This window comes from Ursus maritimus, unplaced genomic scaffold (genome assembly GCF_017311325.1).
Source record: "Ursus maritimus isolate PB19 unplaced genomic scaffold, ASM1731132v1 scaffold_23, whole genome shotgun sequence".
Classification (NCBI taxonomy): Eukaryota; Metazoa; Chordata; class Mammalia; order Carnivora; family Ursidae; genus Ursus; species Ursus maritimus.
Window position 1 is genome coordinate 5,134,428 of NW_024424786.1, and position 21,691 is coordinate 5,156,118.

The 21,691-nt window shown below is 37.0% G+C and overlaps 1 protein-coding gene across 10 annotated transcripts in view; it reads right to left on the bottom strand.

The window, feature by feature from the left end:
• Positions 1 to 21,691, bottom strand: part of SOX6 (SRY-box transcription factor 6) — a 578,685-nt gene that overhangs the window by 177,827 nt on the left and 379,167 nt on the right. For all 10 annotated transcript variants that reach the window (XM_008708903.2, XM_040638855.1, XM_008708901.2 and 7 more), the window contains 2 exons: positions 21,193 to 21,365; positions 18,312 to 18,380 (listed from right to left, as the gene is read on the bottom strand). In XM_008708903.2, coding sequence (XP_008707125.1) covers positions 18,312 to 18,380; positions 21,193 to 21,365 — 242 coding nt within the window. The remainder of the gene's footprint in view (positions 1 to 18,311; positions 18,381 to 21,192; positions 21,366 to 21,691) is intronic.

Below are 21,691 nucleotides of genomic sequence, written 5' to 3' on the forward strand. Positions count from 1 at the left end.
AAACAGAAGATAGATATGAGGCATTTGAAGGTAAATTGGACTAGAATTGGCTATTGTAAGATGAGTGAAGAAAAAGCTGAGATCAATGACTTAAAGTGATGTCATTTATAAGAACAGGAAATACAAAAAGAGAGGCAGACAATAGGTACATGAAAAGTTGTTCAACATCATTAGTCATTAGGGAAATGCAGATTAAAACCACAATGAGATATCACCACATGCATGTTAAAATGGCCATCATCAAAAAGATGGGAGATAATAAATGCTGGTATGGATGTGGAGAAAAGGGAACCCTCGTGCACTGTTGATAGGGTTGTAAACTGGCACAACCACTATGGAGCCTCAAAAACTCAAAAACTCAAAAATCAAACTACCATATTTCTCAGCAGTTCCATTTCAGGGAATTTATCCAAAGGAAATGAAAACATTAACTTGCACCCCGAGGGTATAGCAGCATTTTTTACAATAGCCAAGACATGCAAACAGCCTAAGTGTCTGTCAACAGATGAGTGGATAAAGTTGTATATATACAATGGAATATTATTCAGCCATATAAAAACAAGAAAATTCTGCCATTTGCAACAACATGGATGAGTCTTGAGGGTGTTACGCTAAGTGAAATAAGTCAGAGAAAGACAAATACTATATAATCTCCCTTGTATGTGGAATCTAAAACAAACAAACAAACAAAAAAATCTCATATAAAAAGAGATCAGATTTGTGGTTACCAAAGGCAGAGAGGTAGCGGGAGGAGGAATTAGAGGAAGGTGGTTAGAAGGTATAAACTTCCAGTTATAAAATAAATAAGTACTGAGATGTAATGTACAACACGGTGACTATAGTTAACACTCCTGTATAATATATATGGGTGTTGTTAAGGAAATAAATCTGAAGAGTTCTCATCACAAAGAAAATAACTTGTGGGGCGCCTGGGTGGCTCAGTCGGTTAAGCAGCCGGCTCTTGATTTTGGCTCAGGTCATGATCTCAGTGTCCTGGGATAGAGCCCTGCATTGGGCTCTGTGCTCAGCGCTGCGTCTGCTTCAAGATTCTCTCTCCCTCTGGCCCTCTCCCTGATCAATCTCTCTCTCTAAAATAAATAAGTCTTTAAAAAAAAAAGAAAACATTTTTCTTTTTTTTTGTTTTGTTTTGTTTTTTCTTTGTATTAAATCTGTATGAGATGAGGGGTGCTGACCAATCTTAATGTGACAATTATTTCATAGTATGTGCGTGTAAGTTAAACAATTATGCTATCCACCGTAAACTTACACAGGGATGTATGTCAATTATATCTCAATAAAAACTGGAAGAAAGAGAGGCAGATCTATAAGGAAATGATATTGGTTGTTCATTCTGGATAACATCCTAAACAAAAAAGGGAAAGAAATCTTAACCTAATTAATTCATGTCAGAAAGAAGGATGCTAGAATTTTCTTTGACTCTCATTTCTGAAGATCTTACTGTTTTTCATATTCAAATGCAATCCAAATCTGGAACAAAGATGCTTAGTCATTAGTTTAAGTGGTTTGGCATGTGTTATTTCTACAAAAACATGACTTCTTATGGAAACCACAGTACCTCTGGGTAGCAAGCAAGAATACTAAAAAAAAAGCACCTGGGAGGAAATGGCTTTTTTTTTTCCTCTCCAAGTCACATAGTCACCATTTCATACTCTAAGTTAAGATATCACCCATTCTCCTTCTGAGTTGGATCATCATGGCCATACATAGGGCACAGACACTTTCGGGAGTTTTCTATACACTAATAGAAATAGTCATGCAGGCGGAAATTATACTCTTATTTTTACTACAACTGTTAAATGGCTTATGAAAAATGTGATTCACTCATGAAGACCACTTTGATAAATGCAATCAAAAGACCTATCTGTCAGCCATCCATCATTACAAATAACATCAACAGTTTTCCCATCTTTTTTTGGTGTGCCACACAGAACCTGCCATGTACAGTAGAATGTTGTTCCCATGAAAGGATAATGTTGCACGTCTGGCTTCATGCCAGTCAAGGTATCGTATTAGAAGACTTCGTGATTTTTCCATTTTAAAAATTCAAAATGTAGACTTGTAATAATGTTTTTCAGGGGGATTTTTAAACAAATTTATAATGGGCACTCTGCAATCATGTCATTTGTTTCATTTCAGAGATCCATTCTTAAAACACAGAAGTTTAGAGATGGAAAAAAACCTTTATTTACAGATGAGGCATTTGAGGCCCCAGGGATTAAATGATTTGCCAAAGGTCATTCAGCAAATTATTGGCGATCATCAAGAGAACCTAGGGCACTGTTTTAGCTCTAAAATAAATCAAGAGGCAAGTTTGGCCAAAGTGTCTCAATATTCAACATAGTGTCTTCATAAGAAATTATAAATTCCCCTTTCATTTCTAAAATTCTTCTCTGTAAACAACTTAAATACTTGGTGTGTCCTGTTTTAAAAACACACAAAACAGTTAAATAAGAAGGTAATTATTGTTCATGTTTATATATTCTTACCTTAATAATAGTTGTCATATAAATATATTTTTATGTTTTTTAGAGATAATTACCTAAAGATATCAAGCTTGAAAGGAAAAGTACAGAAATTTAAAGATCAGTAGTGAGAAATTAAGATAAAGGGCTAATGAGGGTTATAATACAAGTCAAAGGGGGAAAAATGATCTAGTTTACAAAACCTTAAGAAAATATGAGCAGTGTAAATGGAAATATACCTGTAACTTCCTATGTATGCCTCTTTAACAACATGGATTTTCCCCCAGATGCCAGAGTCCACAAATTGAGACAAACTAAACAAATCATAGTTTGAAACACCCACAGAAAATGTTGAAATAAAGATCCCCTCCACATTTTAAGCAATTACTGTCTAAAGAAAGGGTTCACAGTGTTGCCAAGGATGCTGCTTAGTAAATACTTTAAATTCCTTCCACTTGAGAGAGAAAGGATCCAAAGTATATTAGCCTCTCCCCTCCCCCTCCAGTGAATTAATATTCCATGATATACAGCACCACTGCTGATGGGGGCACCTCTTTTCAATGAGCAGAGATCAGCAAATGGCTATTTCACAAAGAATAAAAATATAACCTTGTAATTTTAATGTGTGTTTATGTTAAAAAAAAGTGGCAGATCCATGTTAATAAACCTTGCTTAGGGAAAAAAATAAAATAGTTGCTAAGCCATGGTGAGTAATTAGCCTCTTAGCATCCCCTTTCTTCAAGAATGCTTCCTCCTGTGCCGCTTCTTTTAAATAGCTCCAGTCCTGGCTGCCTTTGTTGGGCTTGGAAATTGTTCACATATGAGAGAAATTAAGCTCTCATTTAACAGAGACACATGCCTGTCAAGACCAGAGGAACAAAGACTGGTCCCTGGGGCCTGTTCAGCTCCCAGAGGCTGCCACTCATTCTGTTAGCAATGCTTACCCTTTACAGAATGTGTATAAAGCCCAATAAATCATTTCATCTGCTGTGCTTAATACACGAGAGCTCGGACCATTTTTCAAAGTGTTTTCTCTTTCTTATACAACTTCACAGCTAGTTAGTTAAAAAAAAAAAAAAAAGGACCTTCTGTTGGTTTTTTGTTTTGTCTTGTTTTGTTTTTCCAAATGCAATAAGACTTTTCTAGTCAAAAAGGTAATGAGAATGTTCCCAAACACTGTCGGCATAAACGGAGAGGCAGTTATCTCCTTAGATGTCTTCCCAGATATCTTTCCTACACTAATGGTTAATAATGAAAACAGCCATTTTGTGAATTACCAGTACATCTCCAAGCTATTTTCAACCTACATTCAGGAGCTAGCCCGGGCAAATATGAAACGGTTAAGGACCAGAACTGGACAGACTTGCTGTCCTATTTAAATCTAATACATTTCGCCCCTTTGGAACCCACAGCCACCATGTTCTTTCAGGGTGGAGATTAAGACCACTACCTAATAAGCCAGCTCTTTTTACTAGGAAAATAAAATGGCCTTATAAACCCAACCAAAATACCCCCTGACACATTCTCATTTCCAAAGAAAGTAAGATGATCTTTGAGCCTTCTTAAGGAGAAAAGACAATGTTACCTTTTACACAGAAATCTCTGCATTGTCCCCTACCTCATTCCTTTACCTACTCCTCCCCCTGGGGAAAAATATGGAGGCTCTGATGAAAGACTGATGACCAGACTTTAAAAGCCTTCTAGCCTAGACTACTCTTACCCAAAGTTGAGAGGGGGAACGGCTGTGGGGAAATGAGTATCTTTCCATAATTATTAAAATAAATACTTTATTCAAAAGTAAAGTGCTTGCTTAACCCGACTGTGTTGTATGTATAGCAAACTTACCAAGGATTTACTCCAGCAATGTTAATCTTTCCACAGAAACACTGGGAGTTCCGGGGCTGACAGCTTCAATCCCCAAGATGCTGTGAACCCCAAAATAATAAGAAGCTGGTAGCACGAGTAACTTCACCCTGCTCAGCAGGGAAGAAAAAGCAGATCTGGGTTTCTTAAGTAAAACCAGATCTATACAATGGTTATATGGTAAAGCCCCGCAATTAATGGAAACCATAAACAGTTCAAGAAGCCAGCACTGCGGTAGTTTCTCTAGAACAGGTTTCACTCATATCTAGTTAGATATTAATCAGATGTACAACTGGCACAAATGCTGTGTGCAAACACAGATAACTGTACAGATGCCTTAGTACAAAAGAAAAAAAAAGAGATGGAAGTACATTAGACTCTTTTACATTCATATTTATGTATCATTCCCAAATGATTTATCATTTTTCAAATAATAAATTATTTTCATTTTTAAACCACAAATCACGTCCTGCAGGCCTTAGCAGATGCAGATGTCAGAATGTGGTAGTACAACAAAATTAATTAAATAACCCTCGAAAAAATAAAACAAAGTTTATTTATAAAAAATGACACTAAGGTGAACTGCCTAATAAGAACATGGATTTGCTTAAATAAAACATTATATGGTTCTGTTTTAGATTCATCCCTAAAGCCCTGAAAGATATTAGAATTTTAGTGAGTAATTACCCTATTTACTTCAAACAAAATGGGAGGAAATCGGAAAACCATATTAAACTCTACCACACATCAGAAATGAAATTCTCTCATTTTTTATCTTGCAACTCAATAAATAAATTGTAGTTGGAAAATTTATTGGAACTAGAAGATGAAACCTAACAAGCTAGAAATCAGGATATGGCCAAAAGAATATCCATATCAACATTATGCTTCAAGCAGTAAACCCACTTCTAGGAAGCATAGCCAAGTAGTCTCCCCTTCCCAGCTTAATTGTTTTCAGACAGTCTGAGCCTCACTCAGCACCACCCCCACAGTTAGACAAAATTCTAACTACTTAACACATCTCTTTTCAAATGAAAATGCAACACTTGGGGTGAAAACAAGAGAGACGAGGAAAAGGTGTTATATGCTATATATGCCACTGACATAATACTACACAAGGATATGCTGTAATTTCCTGCAATTAATACTTGAGCAAAGCTATAAGGATTTTTTTCCAAAAATTATAATATTTCACTTGCAACACGAAAATTAAGTTTGTGTCACCCTTTCCATTATATAGCCCTAACGGCAGGAGTTTGTCATTGGCTGCAGAACTGTGTTTGGTGTAGCCTGAAAGCAGGCATTTACAGGCCCTCTCTCTAAATATGTTTTTCTAAGAATCCCCGATAGCCATCATTTCATGTGGCAGGCATTACAAGCCATCACAATACCCCACAAAGGAAACATGAATTTGACCTCATAATTTAAAACCTTTCAATGGTTTAAAATGCAAACATTCCTAGGGGGACATGGCTCAGGCTGTGGCCAAACTTGACATTTGCCTGCAACTTTCTTAGGCAAAACTGCCTACTACTCTCCATTTTCTAAGGACCAGAGTTAATTCCCTTCATCTGACAGGAGGTCAGAGTCACAAGGAATTTCTGCGATAATCTTGTACAATGATCTTTGTTGTAAATATATGGAAAATGAGAATCACTGAAGAAGAATAATTTTCCAGAGGTCATGTAGTTACTACCAGAACGAAAACTAGACACAGACATCCTGAGTCCAAGTCTAGGGTTCTTTCTGCCACTCTACACTGCTCTAATACTATTGTGTCCCCCAGTTGGGACCGTACACCTTCCATAAAAGGAAGAAGAGCAAGTTCTGCTGAGAGTCGATCAGTTATTGTCTCTATGTCTCCCTTTTTCCTGGGCTTGACATCCTGGCCTCCCTGAGCCAATGGGAGCATACAAGTCTCTGGGATTTATTCCGTGTCCTAGGCAAAGCTGGTTAGGAAACGAGGAGGAGATTGAACAGGCATAGACATCAGTAAAACAGCCTGACAGTACCGGAAAGATCTGTACCTGTACATTTTTTCCAGCTATCTGGAGACCTGCTTGTTTTTTATTAACTGGAAGCTCTATTTAAGCAACCGGAAATCAGATATGACAATTAAATCATAAGATCTGATGATCTACTGGTGATCACAATCTATTCCACAGGTGATCACAAGATAAAAAGATAGATGTCTATTCCTTTTTTGTTACCTGCATTTTAAAAAGTAAAATAAGAATAATAAAGTCAATTATAAAAACAATGCATTCTCTTCCAGTCTTTTTTTATGCCTATTTTTATGTAGTCGAGATTATAATGTACTTACATTATTACATTCTGGGTTTCTTTCCACCTGACGACATACTGTAAGCATTACCTTAAATCATTAAAAATTATTTGTAAATATTTTTAACAGTCTATAACAGCCCATTACATGAATATACCATAATAAATTTAATAATTTTACTAAGATTGAAAATCAGTGTTCTTTCAAAGTACATTTAAAATTTTTAACTGTTTTTTCTTATACAAAAGCAATACATGTTAAAAAAACTTTTTAAAAAACTAAACTAAAACAAGAAAAAATAGTTTAAGTATGATTCTATTACACAAAGACATCTGCCTTAAAGATTGTACACTTAATCACTTGAGGTATACAGTATATCTGTATTATATCTGTATTATATCACAAACCCAGGTCTCCACAGTCAGGTCCAATCTTATTGAGAAGGAAAGATACTGTACTGATATGGAAGCCAAGTCCTAAACATAGAATTCCAATGACCTCTTCTACTGGACTGCCAATGATCTGAATTTCCCTCCCACAGGGGATCCCTAGGAATTTCAGGGGTGTACTTCTACCCTAAAACAGACACCCTGGAAGGGCCCTGCCAGAGACCAGTGTGTCTCACAATCTGCAATAGAACCAAATCTGACCATCTTAACAGGAAAATAGCTGTTGTGTGGAGGCCAACTTCGAGAGCTCAGCATCATTTTTCTTTGCCCTGGTTTCCACCCTTGAACTATAGATACTCCAGCCATGAGCTGGAATTCCTCCAATGTTAGACTACACATGTGCCCTATCATTGTGGATCTGAGCTGGTCTACCTGATCTGAGAATAACCTCTGGCTAGAACCAATAATGAATACTACTATCTCACTTTTGCCAGCTCCTCTGGGCTTCTCTTTCCTTTTTAAAAATATTTATGTATGTATGTATGGATGGATGGATGGATGATTTTTCTTATTTTAAGTAGGTTCCATGCCCAATGTGGGGCTGAAACTCACTACCCTGAGATCAAGAGTCACATGCTCCACTGAGCGAGCCAGCCAGGCGCCCTGCACTCTAGGCTTTTCCATAGAGCGTACCAGCTCATCTAACTGTGCCTCCACTCCATCTAACCTTCAAACATGAAATCTAGAAACCTGAGTCTGCACAAAGCATTACAAAGAATTACACAGAGTAGGGTAGAGAGAAAAACTTGGAACGACTTTTTCCTTTTCTCAAGCCTCCTTTCCTCATCACTGAGCAAGGTGACAGCTTCGTATCAACGTGCACTTCCTTCCTCTCCATCATCTTCTGCTGTTAAGCTCATTCTTCCACCACTATATCCATGTTGATTCCTTCAAACCCCAGCCTCCAGCTCCTAAACTGATGATCTGGGAGCTATCATGACATTCCTGATTCTCAGTGAAATGCAAGTCAGGAGGAAGGAGAAGCTGACAGCCACAGGATGAAAAAAGGTCCTTTAGGACAGACAAATACACGAGCCAGCAGCTGGAGAGCTCTCCTCTCCTTGAAGCTTCAGGCCCTGCATTGCCTCCTCAGGCACCATTCAATTATAGGAATCCTAAAGAGCCTTGTATTTAATTCTCTGTACATTAACAAACGACTTCTGCCATAGCCAGCTTCCAAAACAGCGAACTAGGACTTACTTACATCTTTTATCAAATAATAGCACATAAGGAATGTTTTTCCATTTGGGTAACTGGTTCCTGACACCATCACAACTTTCAGAAGGGAGCAAAAGTTATTAGACGATCAACTGAAACTAAAAATCAGCTTTCTTGGGGTTTTTTTTGCCCCCTTTTCCTATGAATACTACAACTAAAGGATGCATAAAGAGCAGCCAACCTTTGTGTGGCTGGGAAACGAATGACGCTAGTCCAGTACGGAATAAGCTGGGCCTGCTACAAGTTCTTTAGAATAGTCTGCTCACCTTGTCAGAGGGTCGAGCAGCAGCCCAGTCACCCCAGCTGAGAGCCCTTTCCATCTGCACTAATTTCAGCCACTGTAGAAAATTCAAATCTTCCACGTTCAACAATAGTCATGACTATGACCTGACTGAGGATGGACTTGACCCTTTATTCTGATCTGTGAATTCCTTGACTTTCATTGTTTAATGTTACAACTTCAACATTTTCTTAATGGAAAGGGTGGTACATAAAATGAATTTAGCGTCTCACAGTGAGACCCTGATACCTTTTGCATCATTTATTTTATTTTGAACAAGTAAAAATATCTGACTCCAACATTAATAACTTTGAGTGGGAGTTACCTTATGCGAATTAAAAATGGTTATGTCAGTACATCCCTTCAGAATTTAAAAGATATTTCCCTGTGCTATATCAAGAGTCACACAGTATATCAATTTTTATTTCCCATCTCTCAAGTCTGGTATGCATACTGTTTAACTTCTTAAATTCTAAGTATAGACATAATTCACAAAAGCTGGGCAAATGCTTGACTAACAGGAGATGGCGTACACAAGATTTATATGAACAACTTTATTTTAAACAAGAAGGACTTTTGCATTTTGTGCTGCTACATCACGTAACTTCATCTGTGTTTTTTTTTTAAAGCTATAAAATAAATTGGAAAGGTTCATTTACTGTCCCTCTAACTTTGCAAGCACTATTGATCTAATAGGAAAGCCCATTTTGGTGTGAAAGGTGAGAATTTGACCCTATTTTCCAGAATAAAATGCCGTGCTCCCTTTTAGACAATCTCCAGGCAGCGCTGTCTAATTCCTGGCCAACTACTCCTGAGTGCCTGATAAACCTTACTCTCCTCTCACTGACAACTGAAACATTTGGCAGCCAGAGAAAATTGTTGCTCTTTCTTTTCCTTTAGATTATCATGGTCATAATAGATTTAAGTGCATCCACACTGATTACCCTATATTCACATCACTAATTTGTGGGTTCTAAATATACATGTGTATATAGATACAAACATACTTATAAACACAGATACAAAATATATATATATTTCTCTATAAGGTATTCTGAAATGATACCTGGTATACAACAACAATAACAATAATGATAGTGATAGACACTGTACGTTGAGCACTTAACTAGAGGCTTTATCTGATGATCTCTAATCTCACAACTAGTAAGGTACTATTATTACGCATCTTTTAGGAATTAAGAAATGCAGGCTCAGAGACATTAAGAAACTTGTCTCATAGCTAGTAAGTAGCAAAGCAGATCACTGATCTAATCAGTAGTAGAACTGGAATTTAAATCTGGATTTATTTAACCAATACCTGTGCTAGTTCTACAAAAATTTTAAATTACATACATTTGAAAGAATGCATCTAATTCTCTATATCTTCTACTTATATGTACAAATCTAGCTTAAAGGTGTATTCAGGTTCATACATCCCGCAAGTATGTCAAGATGTAGTCAATTTTGTAGAGAATTTTTTGAAAAAATACATATAAAAATAAATAATGGGTTGATTTCCTGGGTCATCTTGTTTAACTAGTAACTGAGAATTTATTTTCTAAAAGTTTTTGTATTATTATGAAATGCTATGGTTCGTTTTTATTTTAAGTACCATCTTGCAAAGGAAAAAAATATTCTGATCTCAACACATTCGTGTTTTGCCAGTATACCTACATATAAATAAAAATCAAGTTATTAGAACAATTAACTACATTTAAGTTGTTTAAACAATTATCCTTCATAAGCTTTCTAGCTTTTAAGTAAAACAGCTCTGACCAAAGTCAAAAGTATATTTCAGCTCCTGAAGAATTATTTGTTCAAGCTATGCCCAACCCTCTGTTTATCTAGATATAGATACAGATACAGATACAGATACATAGATGTTTGCTAGGTAAATAGATAGATGGTCCAAACAACTTAAGAGTTCATAGTTAATCATTTAGTCTGCATTACACTGTATAAAGCAGTATTTCTCAATCTTGATTGTCCTCTAGTATCATCTAGAGAGTTTTTAACCGTCTTCCGTGAGGACTGTATTTCAGACCGATTAAATCAGAATCTCTGTGATGGAACCCAAGCATTAGTATTTTTAAAAGGTTTCCAAGTGATTACAAGGTACAACCAAGATTGAGAACCACTGGCATCAAATGCTGTCACTCACTGCTCACTTTTGTCAGCTGGAGAAGGTAGCTATAAAGAAAAGTATTAACATTAAAGGTGACTGACCCTCAATATAAAGACATATCACTTTAAAGCCCGGAGAAAGTAAAATAATTAACTATCCAAGAAGTTTATATGTAAATACCAAAAGAGTCATTCAGCCATGAATACATTTCATACTACACTATAGGAAGATTCCAATTATGTTCTTTTTATCTCTTTCCTTGTGGGTATATACCCATAGTTGTAGTAGTTCTGGGATATAAACTGATTCTAATGGCAAATCTTCAATTTTTTTCTGTTTAAGGACAAAGAGAATGTAATGAGATTTTAGATGTTAGGTGTTATTATCCACATTTTACGAACTAAGAAACTAAAGTGCACTAAAATTTATTCAAGTCACAAAAAGGGCAAATTGAGACATGACCTGGAATGTTGGAAAGAGCACTAGACTAGGAGTCAGGAAAGTTGGGTCCCACTCATAGCTCGGACAATATTTAGCTTTTTAAGCTTGACAACTCTGGAGTTTCGGTTTCCCTCTGTGAAGTACAGGATTTGGACTGGAGAAAAATTTCCAAAGAAATTTCAAAGAAAAACAAAACTGGGGATATATGTGTGTGTGTGTGTGTGTGTGTGTGTGTGTATTTGGGAATGTCTCATTTTACCAAATAAACTACTGGAAAACAAAGAAACAAAGTACATGGCATTTATTACCACCGTTACTTCACAAAAAGAAAAGGCATTTTCATTCCAACGGAGGTACAAACCACCCCCCATAATGTCAGGGCTATTTTTAAATATAGCTTAATGATAAACTCACAATATTGCTGTCCACCAGGAATAGCCACCGGCCCACCCCCAACCCCCCGCCCCATGAGCAAATGAGAAACATGAGGACCTCTATATGATGTTTCAAGTTTAACCTTCTATTGAAGTGGAAGCAGTATGAAGGGGGATCATTTAATACCTCTTAGTGTAGTATTTTCTCAGAGGTTTCCCCAAATTTATCATTAAAGACTACTTTCATAATTTTTGCCATACCCAAGTATGTAGCTATTATTTGCTTAAGGTTTTTATCTAAATTGACTTTTTTTGCTTAAATACATTTATTTCTAAAGGAAACTTCATAGCACTACCTCAAATAGAAACCTAAAATCTCTTGTTATAAATACAAGATAACCAGGTAAGTACAAAAATCAAAGTTTTATTTTATTTTTATTTTATTTCATTTTATTTGTAGCTAAACGCTATCGCCTCCAAAGACTCTGAGACTAAGATGCTCTCTCGTTCTGTCTCTCAGTCTTTCCTACAGAGAGAGATTAGCACATCCTAGAAAGGTATTAAAGACTAACACTGAACTGAGCCTTCAATGTAATCAAAGAGATCAAGAAAAAAATAGAAGACAGCCGCCTTTCCCCCATGGGATTGGTTCAGTGTTACGTAATGCTAATGTCACATGCCAGCACCACCTGGGTCATCTGCCCACTCTGCTCCATACCCTCCTGCCTCTGAAGGGGTCATGTACTCTCTCTTTATCATTAATCTCAGAAAGAAGCAAAGACTGGTTTCCTGGAATTTTTAGTATCAGTAGTTTGAAAAAGAGCTGGCGAGTAGAGTCAGAGGTAAGTATAAGCAGGTAAAACAGAGAAGGGAGGGTCACCTAGAGGGGGTGAGGGAAACAGAAGCCCAGTGCCTGGAAAGCACTGAGATTCAGGTTCTGGTCTGCTGAAAGATCTCTGCCACAGGCCACATCTAGAAAACAGGTAGCAAGTTGATTCATAACTCCATATAGTAAGTAACTCATAGGATCTGAGCAAGTATCACTTCTTCTTTTTAGATCCACTCCAACTTGAACAGTCTAGCATGGCTAAATCGGAGTTTCTAATCCACAGAGAATGTATATTTTTAGCTGGGAAGGCCCTTACTGTTCATGAATTATAGCAGCTTTACCTATTCTTTCTAATTCAGAAACTTCATTATTAAATGTTTGAAGCAAGCTATGGAGCATCTATCATTACTTACAAAGTTAATTAGATTACATAAAAGAAATAATTAGATTTGCATTTTTATCTTGGTTTTAAACTTCCAAAGAAGATCACAACAGCCTGCCTGTGGGCAATTAAAAACAGCATACAGCGGAGAAATAGAGGAGACAGGGTCTGTTTTTCCTGGCTAATTCATGATTGAAGATAGAATTACAAAATATTTTAAGGGCTTGCTGAAGCTGGGGGCTAATCCTAGACTTCTAAGCTTTGTTTATAACTCTCATTTCATTGCAAGAGAGTATCAGATACATGCACAGTGCCAATAGTAGTATCAAATTACTTCCAGTGGGTTTCTTTAGTCCTGTTCAGGGGCTGTTGGAAGGAGAGTCGTTACCTGATCAATAACACAAAAAAGAAGTATTGGCTAGAGCCAAAACAGGAGCACTGTAATTGCTTTTTGTTTATCAATGCTAAATACAATTAACAGAGATACAACGTAAGACAGAGGGACTCCGTGAGACTGGAGGGCTCCTGACTTTCACCAGGCTCATTGTTGGCTCCTGCAGCCCTCTCCAAAAGACAATAAATGCCAAGGTCCGGCTCTTAAAATTAGAGGTCACTTAGATACTTAATGATGAAGCATATCCTCAAATATATATCTATTATTATTATCCTAGCAAAAAATTAATTAACCAGGTCATACAGGCCATGAAGGCTAATGTACAAAGTAATTATTTCTGATCGTTAGACAACTACTTCACATAAAAAGGTAGTCCTTATTCTGCTCAGCAGATACCTGAATTGCCTATAGTTAATCATATTGAAGGAAACAAAAGGCAAGGTTTATCTCCTTAAAAGGTGAGAGTACATCTCAAATTATTCTGTTTAATGGTTTAAGAACAATCACCTCCTTTCTTATAATATCAGCATCTCTCCTGGTTAGCAGACAGGAAGAAGAAGAACGCGTATCGAATGGTGCTCTATCACATGAAAAACACACAGACACACACAAAATATTGAAAAGCACACAGACATATATTATAGTCAAAATAGAAAATACCATGCATGAAAAATATGGGTATACTCTCAAGAGCAGAGTGAAGCTTCGGAAAGGAGAAAAACACTTGTAAATAAGCAGCCTGTATTACAGCATTTAAAATAGAAAGCTTTCGGATGAGACAAAGAGTATGTGGAAAGCAGCAGCGATGGCATTTAGTTCAGGCCTTCCACAGATGAAGTTTGCCATCTAATGCATGTGTCAAATGATGAGGAAATGGCAATGAATATTGCACATTCATCAATAAAGATTAAAATTCATAAAGATTAACAAAAAACTAAGAATTACAAGTTTCACAAATATACTAAAAAAGGCTTGTATGGATGAATTCACTAAATCGTTGGCTCTGGCTCAGGAAGCCAAATGCCCAAATAATCCCCCAACCAGCCAGCCCAATGTTAGGAGACCAGCGTGGTTCCATCAGTGATGTGAGGCGAGGACACTGCCTCTATAGCACACAATATAAGCCACTTGAATATCTCTTAAGGTTGGGGTTTGAAGAGATGTGAATAAGGAGGTAACACCGTTCATGTCTGGAAAAGTAAGTTTCTCACCAAGATACCTTCATGAGCTGAATTCTCTTCCAAAGGTTAAGTTTTAGCAACAAAATGCCATCATTAAATGTGTTCCTAGTAATGTGCTATTGAAACCAAAGAACGTGGTACGTTGTGTCCATGAAGACTATCTTCTCTAGATTCAAGAACCATGACATGGTCAACTGAGGTTGGATAAATAAATTTATGGATGGATCAAGAAAGCAGGATTTATAAAGTATTTTCTCCTTTGAGAAAGGAGACTAGCCTTCTATTTAGTAGTTGATTAAAACACTAGACTAGCCTTCAATTTAGTAGTTGATTAAAACACTGTACATATACTTTGATACGTCCAATGGATTAAAAGTGGATTTTGTTTACTGGTCAACATAACTCATAAACAAAATGCTTCAAAAGACTGGCTAAGATACTCTAGTGCAACAGTGGGGAACAAGGAAGATGATATTACCGAAGCAGTCATCTGTCTTTTGGAATTAAAGCACGACAACCGACATTCCCAATTCCAAGGACCCATATTCCATCATCTATTATTTTGGCTTTCCATAGACTTGATGAAAACTATGCTATTTCTGTCCGGGAAATATCAAGAATGTCTAACTTTTTCTGGGCTCTATATCGGGGGAATTACTTAATATGAAACAAATTAGAGGAATCACCATTTTCCCCAAAGCACAAACAGAGGGATTTGAATTCACTAAGCAAACAGCCTCCTAAAAGATGTTAATATTAAAGCATTTTAATAATCATTTAAAGTTATTACCCTGATTTTTTAATGGCAAAAATTGACTCATCAAAAATATAAAAACATTGGTTCACAAAAATCATTCATCTTACTTTGTAAACAGGGCTTACATGGTATCTCTTTCAAAATTTAGTTAGAATTTACTAAGGCAAAATTATGTCAAAAATTATATTTATGGAAGAAAAAATGTATAAATGAAATGGTTTTTAACTACATATTTACGTTTTGAATGATTTCACATAAAATAAGCATGGGACTTTTACAATACTGTCTTCATCATGCCTTTTTCTATCTCTAAGGGAAAATCCTGCTTTTCAATTTGTGTAAACCATTCAGGTTTTCATTTGTTTCGATTATAATAGGCCCAGATGTGTTGGTGTGTGGTTATTATAAGAGGTTAGACACTCTTCCCTTCCTTTCTATTACAGCTTGCAAATTCCGAAACAACAAGACTGATTCACAAGTCAACATTCTGAACTAGAAGTAGAGGGCAATCTTGAATGTAACCACCTGATACTCATGATCCATAGCCAATTGCCATGGCTCCATCTTGCTGACCATGTTAGCTAACAGATTCTAGGACTCCAGATTTAAAAAGAAGAAAGAAGGTCAAACTTGCTCAAATGGTCTCTGTATACATTTGCTTTCAGAAGAAGGTTTTGTGCTCACCTTATTTTACTCTTTGTTCTGGTTGCTTTCAAAAGGGAGAATGTTTCTTTCATGATACAAAAGTGTTTGAGGCATCTCTTAAAGCTCATATTTTGCTCAAAAAGAATACTAAAATTAGCCCAACAATAATCTCTTCTAAATTTGATCATGACTATAGGTTGTCAAACACCATATTTGAAAATACAGTTAGCCCATTCCCCTTCCCCCCCAAAAAAAACAAAAAAAACCCACCTAAATGTCTGAATATCAGATACCTGCTTCGTAAGTGTCAGAGATGAATATGTTTTGTGTAAGGAGTGTTTTTCAGCATTTGAAAAATTCTTTGAATGGTCTATACTGATAAGATAACTACTGACAAGATATGAAGTAACGCAGTGGCTCAGGACAGTATGAACTATAAATACAGATTATTGCTCCCTGTTATTTTTTAAAATATGAATTCTTATTACAAAGATTCCTATATTTCTAAAATGAATGCAACTCTGACACTTTTGAATCTCTCTGATTTTATCATTTGTGCAGCTGAGATCAAGTGCTGATTAGCTTCAATTTTTAAAAACTTAAACAATAAGAAATACCCACAATTTTAAAAGCAATTAAACTTCTATTAGAAAACTGGAAAAAACGATTTTCCTATCTTCTCAAACTGAACATTCTGATGAATAATATTTTAACATCACTTTCTATAGTTTCTGGAAAAAAGGCATCAATTTCATGTAGTAAAGTTATAACTATAAAATCATATGCAATCAGTAAATACTAATAATATTTCATAAAAATGCTCTGAACTGATTCGGTTGCTATTCATCTGACATCCTCAGTACCACAAAGCAAACATCAATTAAGACAGCCACTTCATACAAACAACAGTGGACTAAGAAGTGAAACACATTCAAAATAAATAAAGAAGTAAATAATAAAGATGTAGTAAAAACATTAACAATAAGTAACTGATAAATCAGGGAACATCTCAGGAAACTTCTTCCATTCCTGCTTTACAAATAGGAGAAAGAGAGAGAACTAAATGATCAGGTTATTTAACACCTACTGAGTTCTTAGAGAGGAATCTAGAGAAAAATGTAGGAAACCACAGGCTAAAAATCTTGACCTTAGCAGTAGGAGATACACTGAAAATTCTAATAAGGGCAGAACCAAGGAACACCTGGACAGTTATTTAATTAAGGATCTCAGCATGGGTCATAAAAGAGATATCAGGATGAGAAATTATTCCAAGATTTAATTGTAAAGGCTGACTGTCAAAGATGCCAGAGACATTCCATCCCCTCTGTAGTTGGACTCTTTATTTGGAAACATATACACTAGCGTAGGAAAGACAGAATCAGAATGAATTAAACAACAATGAAGACACTGGCTAAAGCGTCTGAGTGAAGATAACTGGACAAAATGCCAAACGAGGTACAGGGATTTCCTCGGGCACCAAGCTGGTACTTTAAATGGAACACCAAGGATGATTACCGAATGAAGAAGGGCTTTATGTTAAAATCACTGGCTTTCACCAATGAAAGAGTAGAAGAGTAAACTATGACTTTATGCGAATGATTTTTTAAAAATACAGGAAGGTGTAATATTAAACTCAAGCAAAGGAATACTATAATTCACAATATACTGCCCCAACTAGGCTGCAACACAGATCGCAGAGGTTAGAAAACATCCACAGCAACCAAGAAAAAGCACAGAGGCCGTGGCAGGTAGACAGAAATCTGGGACGAGTATTCCTCAGGATTAATCACCAGACAACCACGTCTGTATTCCAAGGTTTTCTAGAAGTCACATACCTGTGTTCCTTTTCAAAAATGGAGGCCACTTCCCTTACCTATCCCAGAGAGCTGTTAGTTACATTAACCATCAAGTGTCTAAAGGAATGCCAGAAATCAGAATTCCTTCCCAGGCCATTGTAAGCATGATCTGTGTACCGCGTTACACTGCCACAACAAAGAAGGGATTTTAAAAATTGGGTTACAATTACATGGGAACAAGTTTTTCTTCCGTTCTAGACTATAAGCTCCTTGAAGACACATCATTATTCATTGATCTTTCTATTCCCCTCAGCACCCAGCAGAAATGCAGAGAATATTTATTAAAGACCAAATTAATCATTACCAATCTTTTCCCGGGTCGTAAGACTCTTCTCATAACTGACCCAATCAGACTGTCCTAACCAACAAATAAGCATCAGCTTCTCCCTGTGATACCATTAGGTGGTAAAATACAAAGCAGAAAGGGGTCTGTGGCAATAAACACAGCACGTGTGTGCTACCTTTGAAACCATTTAGGTTTCCACTGGGTGAGTGTCGGGCGAATGGCAGAAGGAAAATGAGATAAGGTTTATTGTGTGTACCCTCACGTCCGAAAAGAATGCTTAGACCACCACGTGGTCGTGGTCGATGTTTCCTACACCCACGTCTACAATTGTATACAACATCCTTGAGTAACAGCCCTATTGGTGCTGTTGACGAGAGAGGGGCGCATTTGCAGCATTTTAAATTCCATTTGCAAGGAGGAAAGTATCTAAGTACAATCAGCCGAGAGTAATAAAATACACTGACCTGGATCTGTTGCTGCAGGAGATTAATTTTGTGCTGCTGCTGCAGAAGTTGTTGCTGTTGTCTTGCAATCTATCAGAAATAAAGTTTCGTTAAGTTCAAATGAAATGCCTGCACCTTTGCCATTACCCCAGGTATCTCTCTCGGAATGACAAGAATGCTTTACTGCACTTCTGCGTGAAAGAGTTCCTATAAAATGAGAGACGCAGACTTAGTAAGTTGGAGAAAATGAAAAATTTCAAACAGGTGCCACCTCTCTGCTTACCCCCTAAATCTTTCTCTGTAGGTGAACAGTACCCCTTGTATGACACTTGTGAGCAGTTCATCCATATCGGCACTGGTCATCTGGAAAGAATGGGAACGTCGAAATCTGATCTTTGGAGAATAAAGACAGGAAGACTGGCTACAGTTTTCTCAAGAGCTTAATTTGGATGTAAAAAGTAAAATCTGTAAGCATTACAGATTACTTGTGGTCTACTTTGGTGAAACCTTTTCTGAAGGAAAGATTTCCAGAACTGATAAAATTTAGAAATATTGTCAAAGGAGTGCCAAAAAAGCAGCAAAAAAAAAAAAAATCTTCTTGTTGTTGTTGTGGCTGTCACATGTACAAAGCACTTTTTAAAAACAAAATTTAATATTTATCCTTTTGAGGGTAATATGTTAATTTTAAAATTCAGGATCCACACACAAATTGTACATTCCCTTTCTTCATCCAACAATCAAATTCAACACATGAACATGTCATCTGGTCTATAAAAAGAAATATTACCCACTTAATACAAGTCCTACTGAGGACTGAATCTGCCCCTCGGAAGAGCAAACAACTTCTTCAGCATAATGGTATTTGCTATAAAACATGTGTTAGGCATCAGGCTGTCTATTGCCTCAAAAGCTGGAGCCCCGGGAGATGCCCCTTATGAGAACACACTGAGTGCCCACAGAGGAAGCCAGATGGAAAAGTGGCCAGAGACTACTTAGAAGGACTTGGTTTAGTAATGCCCTATAGGCAAGAGTTATGGTTTTTTCCTTCCTATTTCTTCTCCTTCCAAAAGCCTATATTCTAGAATGGGCCATCTTGGAAGTAGAAAAATGAATACGGATCAGCCCTCAGCTGTGTATTTCTTGAGTGTTTTTGATGCTTCAGCCTAGAGCAGAGGGAAACACCCAAATCCCATTTCACTCAGCCCAAGATAACAAAAAATAGCAGTCTACTCCCAAATGTTGCTTTGTGGTTTCTGGTGATGACTGGCTCATACTGGAACTCATGATAAAGCTGCCCCTATCACAGGCTAGAGTTTGAGAGATGGGACCACTCCTTCCCAAAGTTTTTTAAGCAAAATGGAAACAGTGTCTAATCAGATCGGAAAGGCCCAGTCTGCTTGTCACCATTCAAATCAGAAATGGACAACTCGGCAACTCTAGGTAGAGATGCTGGATCGTCTGAATATTTATTTCCTCTTAGCAAACCAGTGAAACACTACTAGGCATCTAATATTGATGGTCCCTCCTAAATGATAAAGTGCTGCATAGAAATGCATCCACAACACCACAGTGCAATTACTATCATCCACTCTAGACGTATGGGTTTGACACAGTGAAGTATGGTACATAAGCACCATGTGGCTCAAATTCTGAATTTTATTTGCCAATCGGTTGAGCTACATGCTCGCTTCATTGAGCATGACAACCTAGTTTTAAGTGTCATTTAATTTTCATTTTGAAATATAATTACAAAGTGTTCACTGTAAGATATCACTCGTCTGCAAATGTGTCAAGATTAATTTGTGCTAGCTTATTCACAAGTGTCAATAGTTAATTACTGTGTCATCTCTGGATGGCTAAATGACATTCTAACTTCTGATTTTTTACAGTGTTCCTTTATGTTATTTTCCATTAGGGGCTGAGTCCATATTCCTACATGTGGGCAAATATTCAAGCATATAAAATACCAGACGTCACAACTCATTAAAATCAACAGAGCATATATTGCTCTATATACCCCTATAAAATACATTTAACTGAAAAGATAATTCCAGTAATAATGTCAGATTCCTAAAAACCGCACATTAATTTGGGTCCGTCTGATCTAAAGCATCAGGGACTTACTCTACAGGATCATTGTTGTTAGATTAATGTACTCGTATGAGACAGGAAAAACATTGGAGAGAGTGATTTACTTTTGAAAAGATATACACTTAAACTTTGATATTTTTTCTTCTTTCTCACATTTAAATCAATGAAATCAAATTCTTGGAGGAGCCATGTACTAATTTGTTTTCAATGATTTACCTATGCTATAAATAGAGTGACCATATAATTTATGTAATATATCATTCAAACCAGGACAACTTCTGCAGGAGGAATGGGGGGTTACTAATAATTACTCTGGAAAACAGTCCTTAGCCAGGGCTATTCTGGGAAAACTGAGACCTATGGTCACCTTAGCTTTAAAGTCAGAGAAAATCTTTGGACCAGTAAGCTTAAAGATCCCCAAAGTTTTTCTAGACCAGGACCCTCCTTTTCTGGATGAGAGGAGTAACGCCTGGAGAGAAGCAACTTACTCTTGGTTAAGCTTGGAATAACTCTTGGTTAACACAGGAATACATGTGATGCCTATGTGAGTAATCCCTAAGTAATTAATCAAATCCAAATGTTCTGGAACAGTGTTACCACTTCAGTTATGCCCAGTTGCTATGATGCCTTTCTTTGTCCTCCACATATCACCTCAGTATTCTTGAAGACCCTGGATTTTTAGAAGGCTTCTTCCTTTCTTTCCTTCTTTTTTTTAGGAATGCTTATGACAAATAAACCAATCAATGTGATTACTCGCGGAGCTTGGCACATTCCACAGCCCCAGTTCATCAGCTCCTTTTGCAGGGCTCACCTGTTCTTGCTGCTGGCGAGCAAGGTCCATTTGCTGTCGTTGTTTCTCAATTTGTGAGGCTGCCAGTTTTTTCTGTTCGTCGTGCGCTGCCAGGAGCTGCTCCCGTAAACTGATCAGCTGGGTAATCATAGTAGAGAGCTGCCGTTCTTTTTCTGCCAGGCTCTCAGGTGTACCTAAAATGGAAGTGAGAAGATATCTCACAAGTTTGAGAAAAGTCTGAATGAATTGGGGAAAGGGGGAGGGCAGATTAAGAAAGGGACTACCCTAAGACATTTAAAGATCTGGGACAGTGACTGGAGGTTACTGTGAGCATAGGAACACTACAGAATATCAATGGAACGAACACCAGAGTTAGTCATCGCCCCTGCCAAGAAAAAGTATTATCACTAGTAAAATTCTCACTCTTCCCTCTTGATCTTTAAAACAAAACAAACAAAAAGCAGAACTACTCCTCCCCTCACCCTTTTATCATATTCCTCCTCTCCCTCCCCTTACCCCT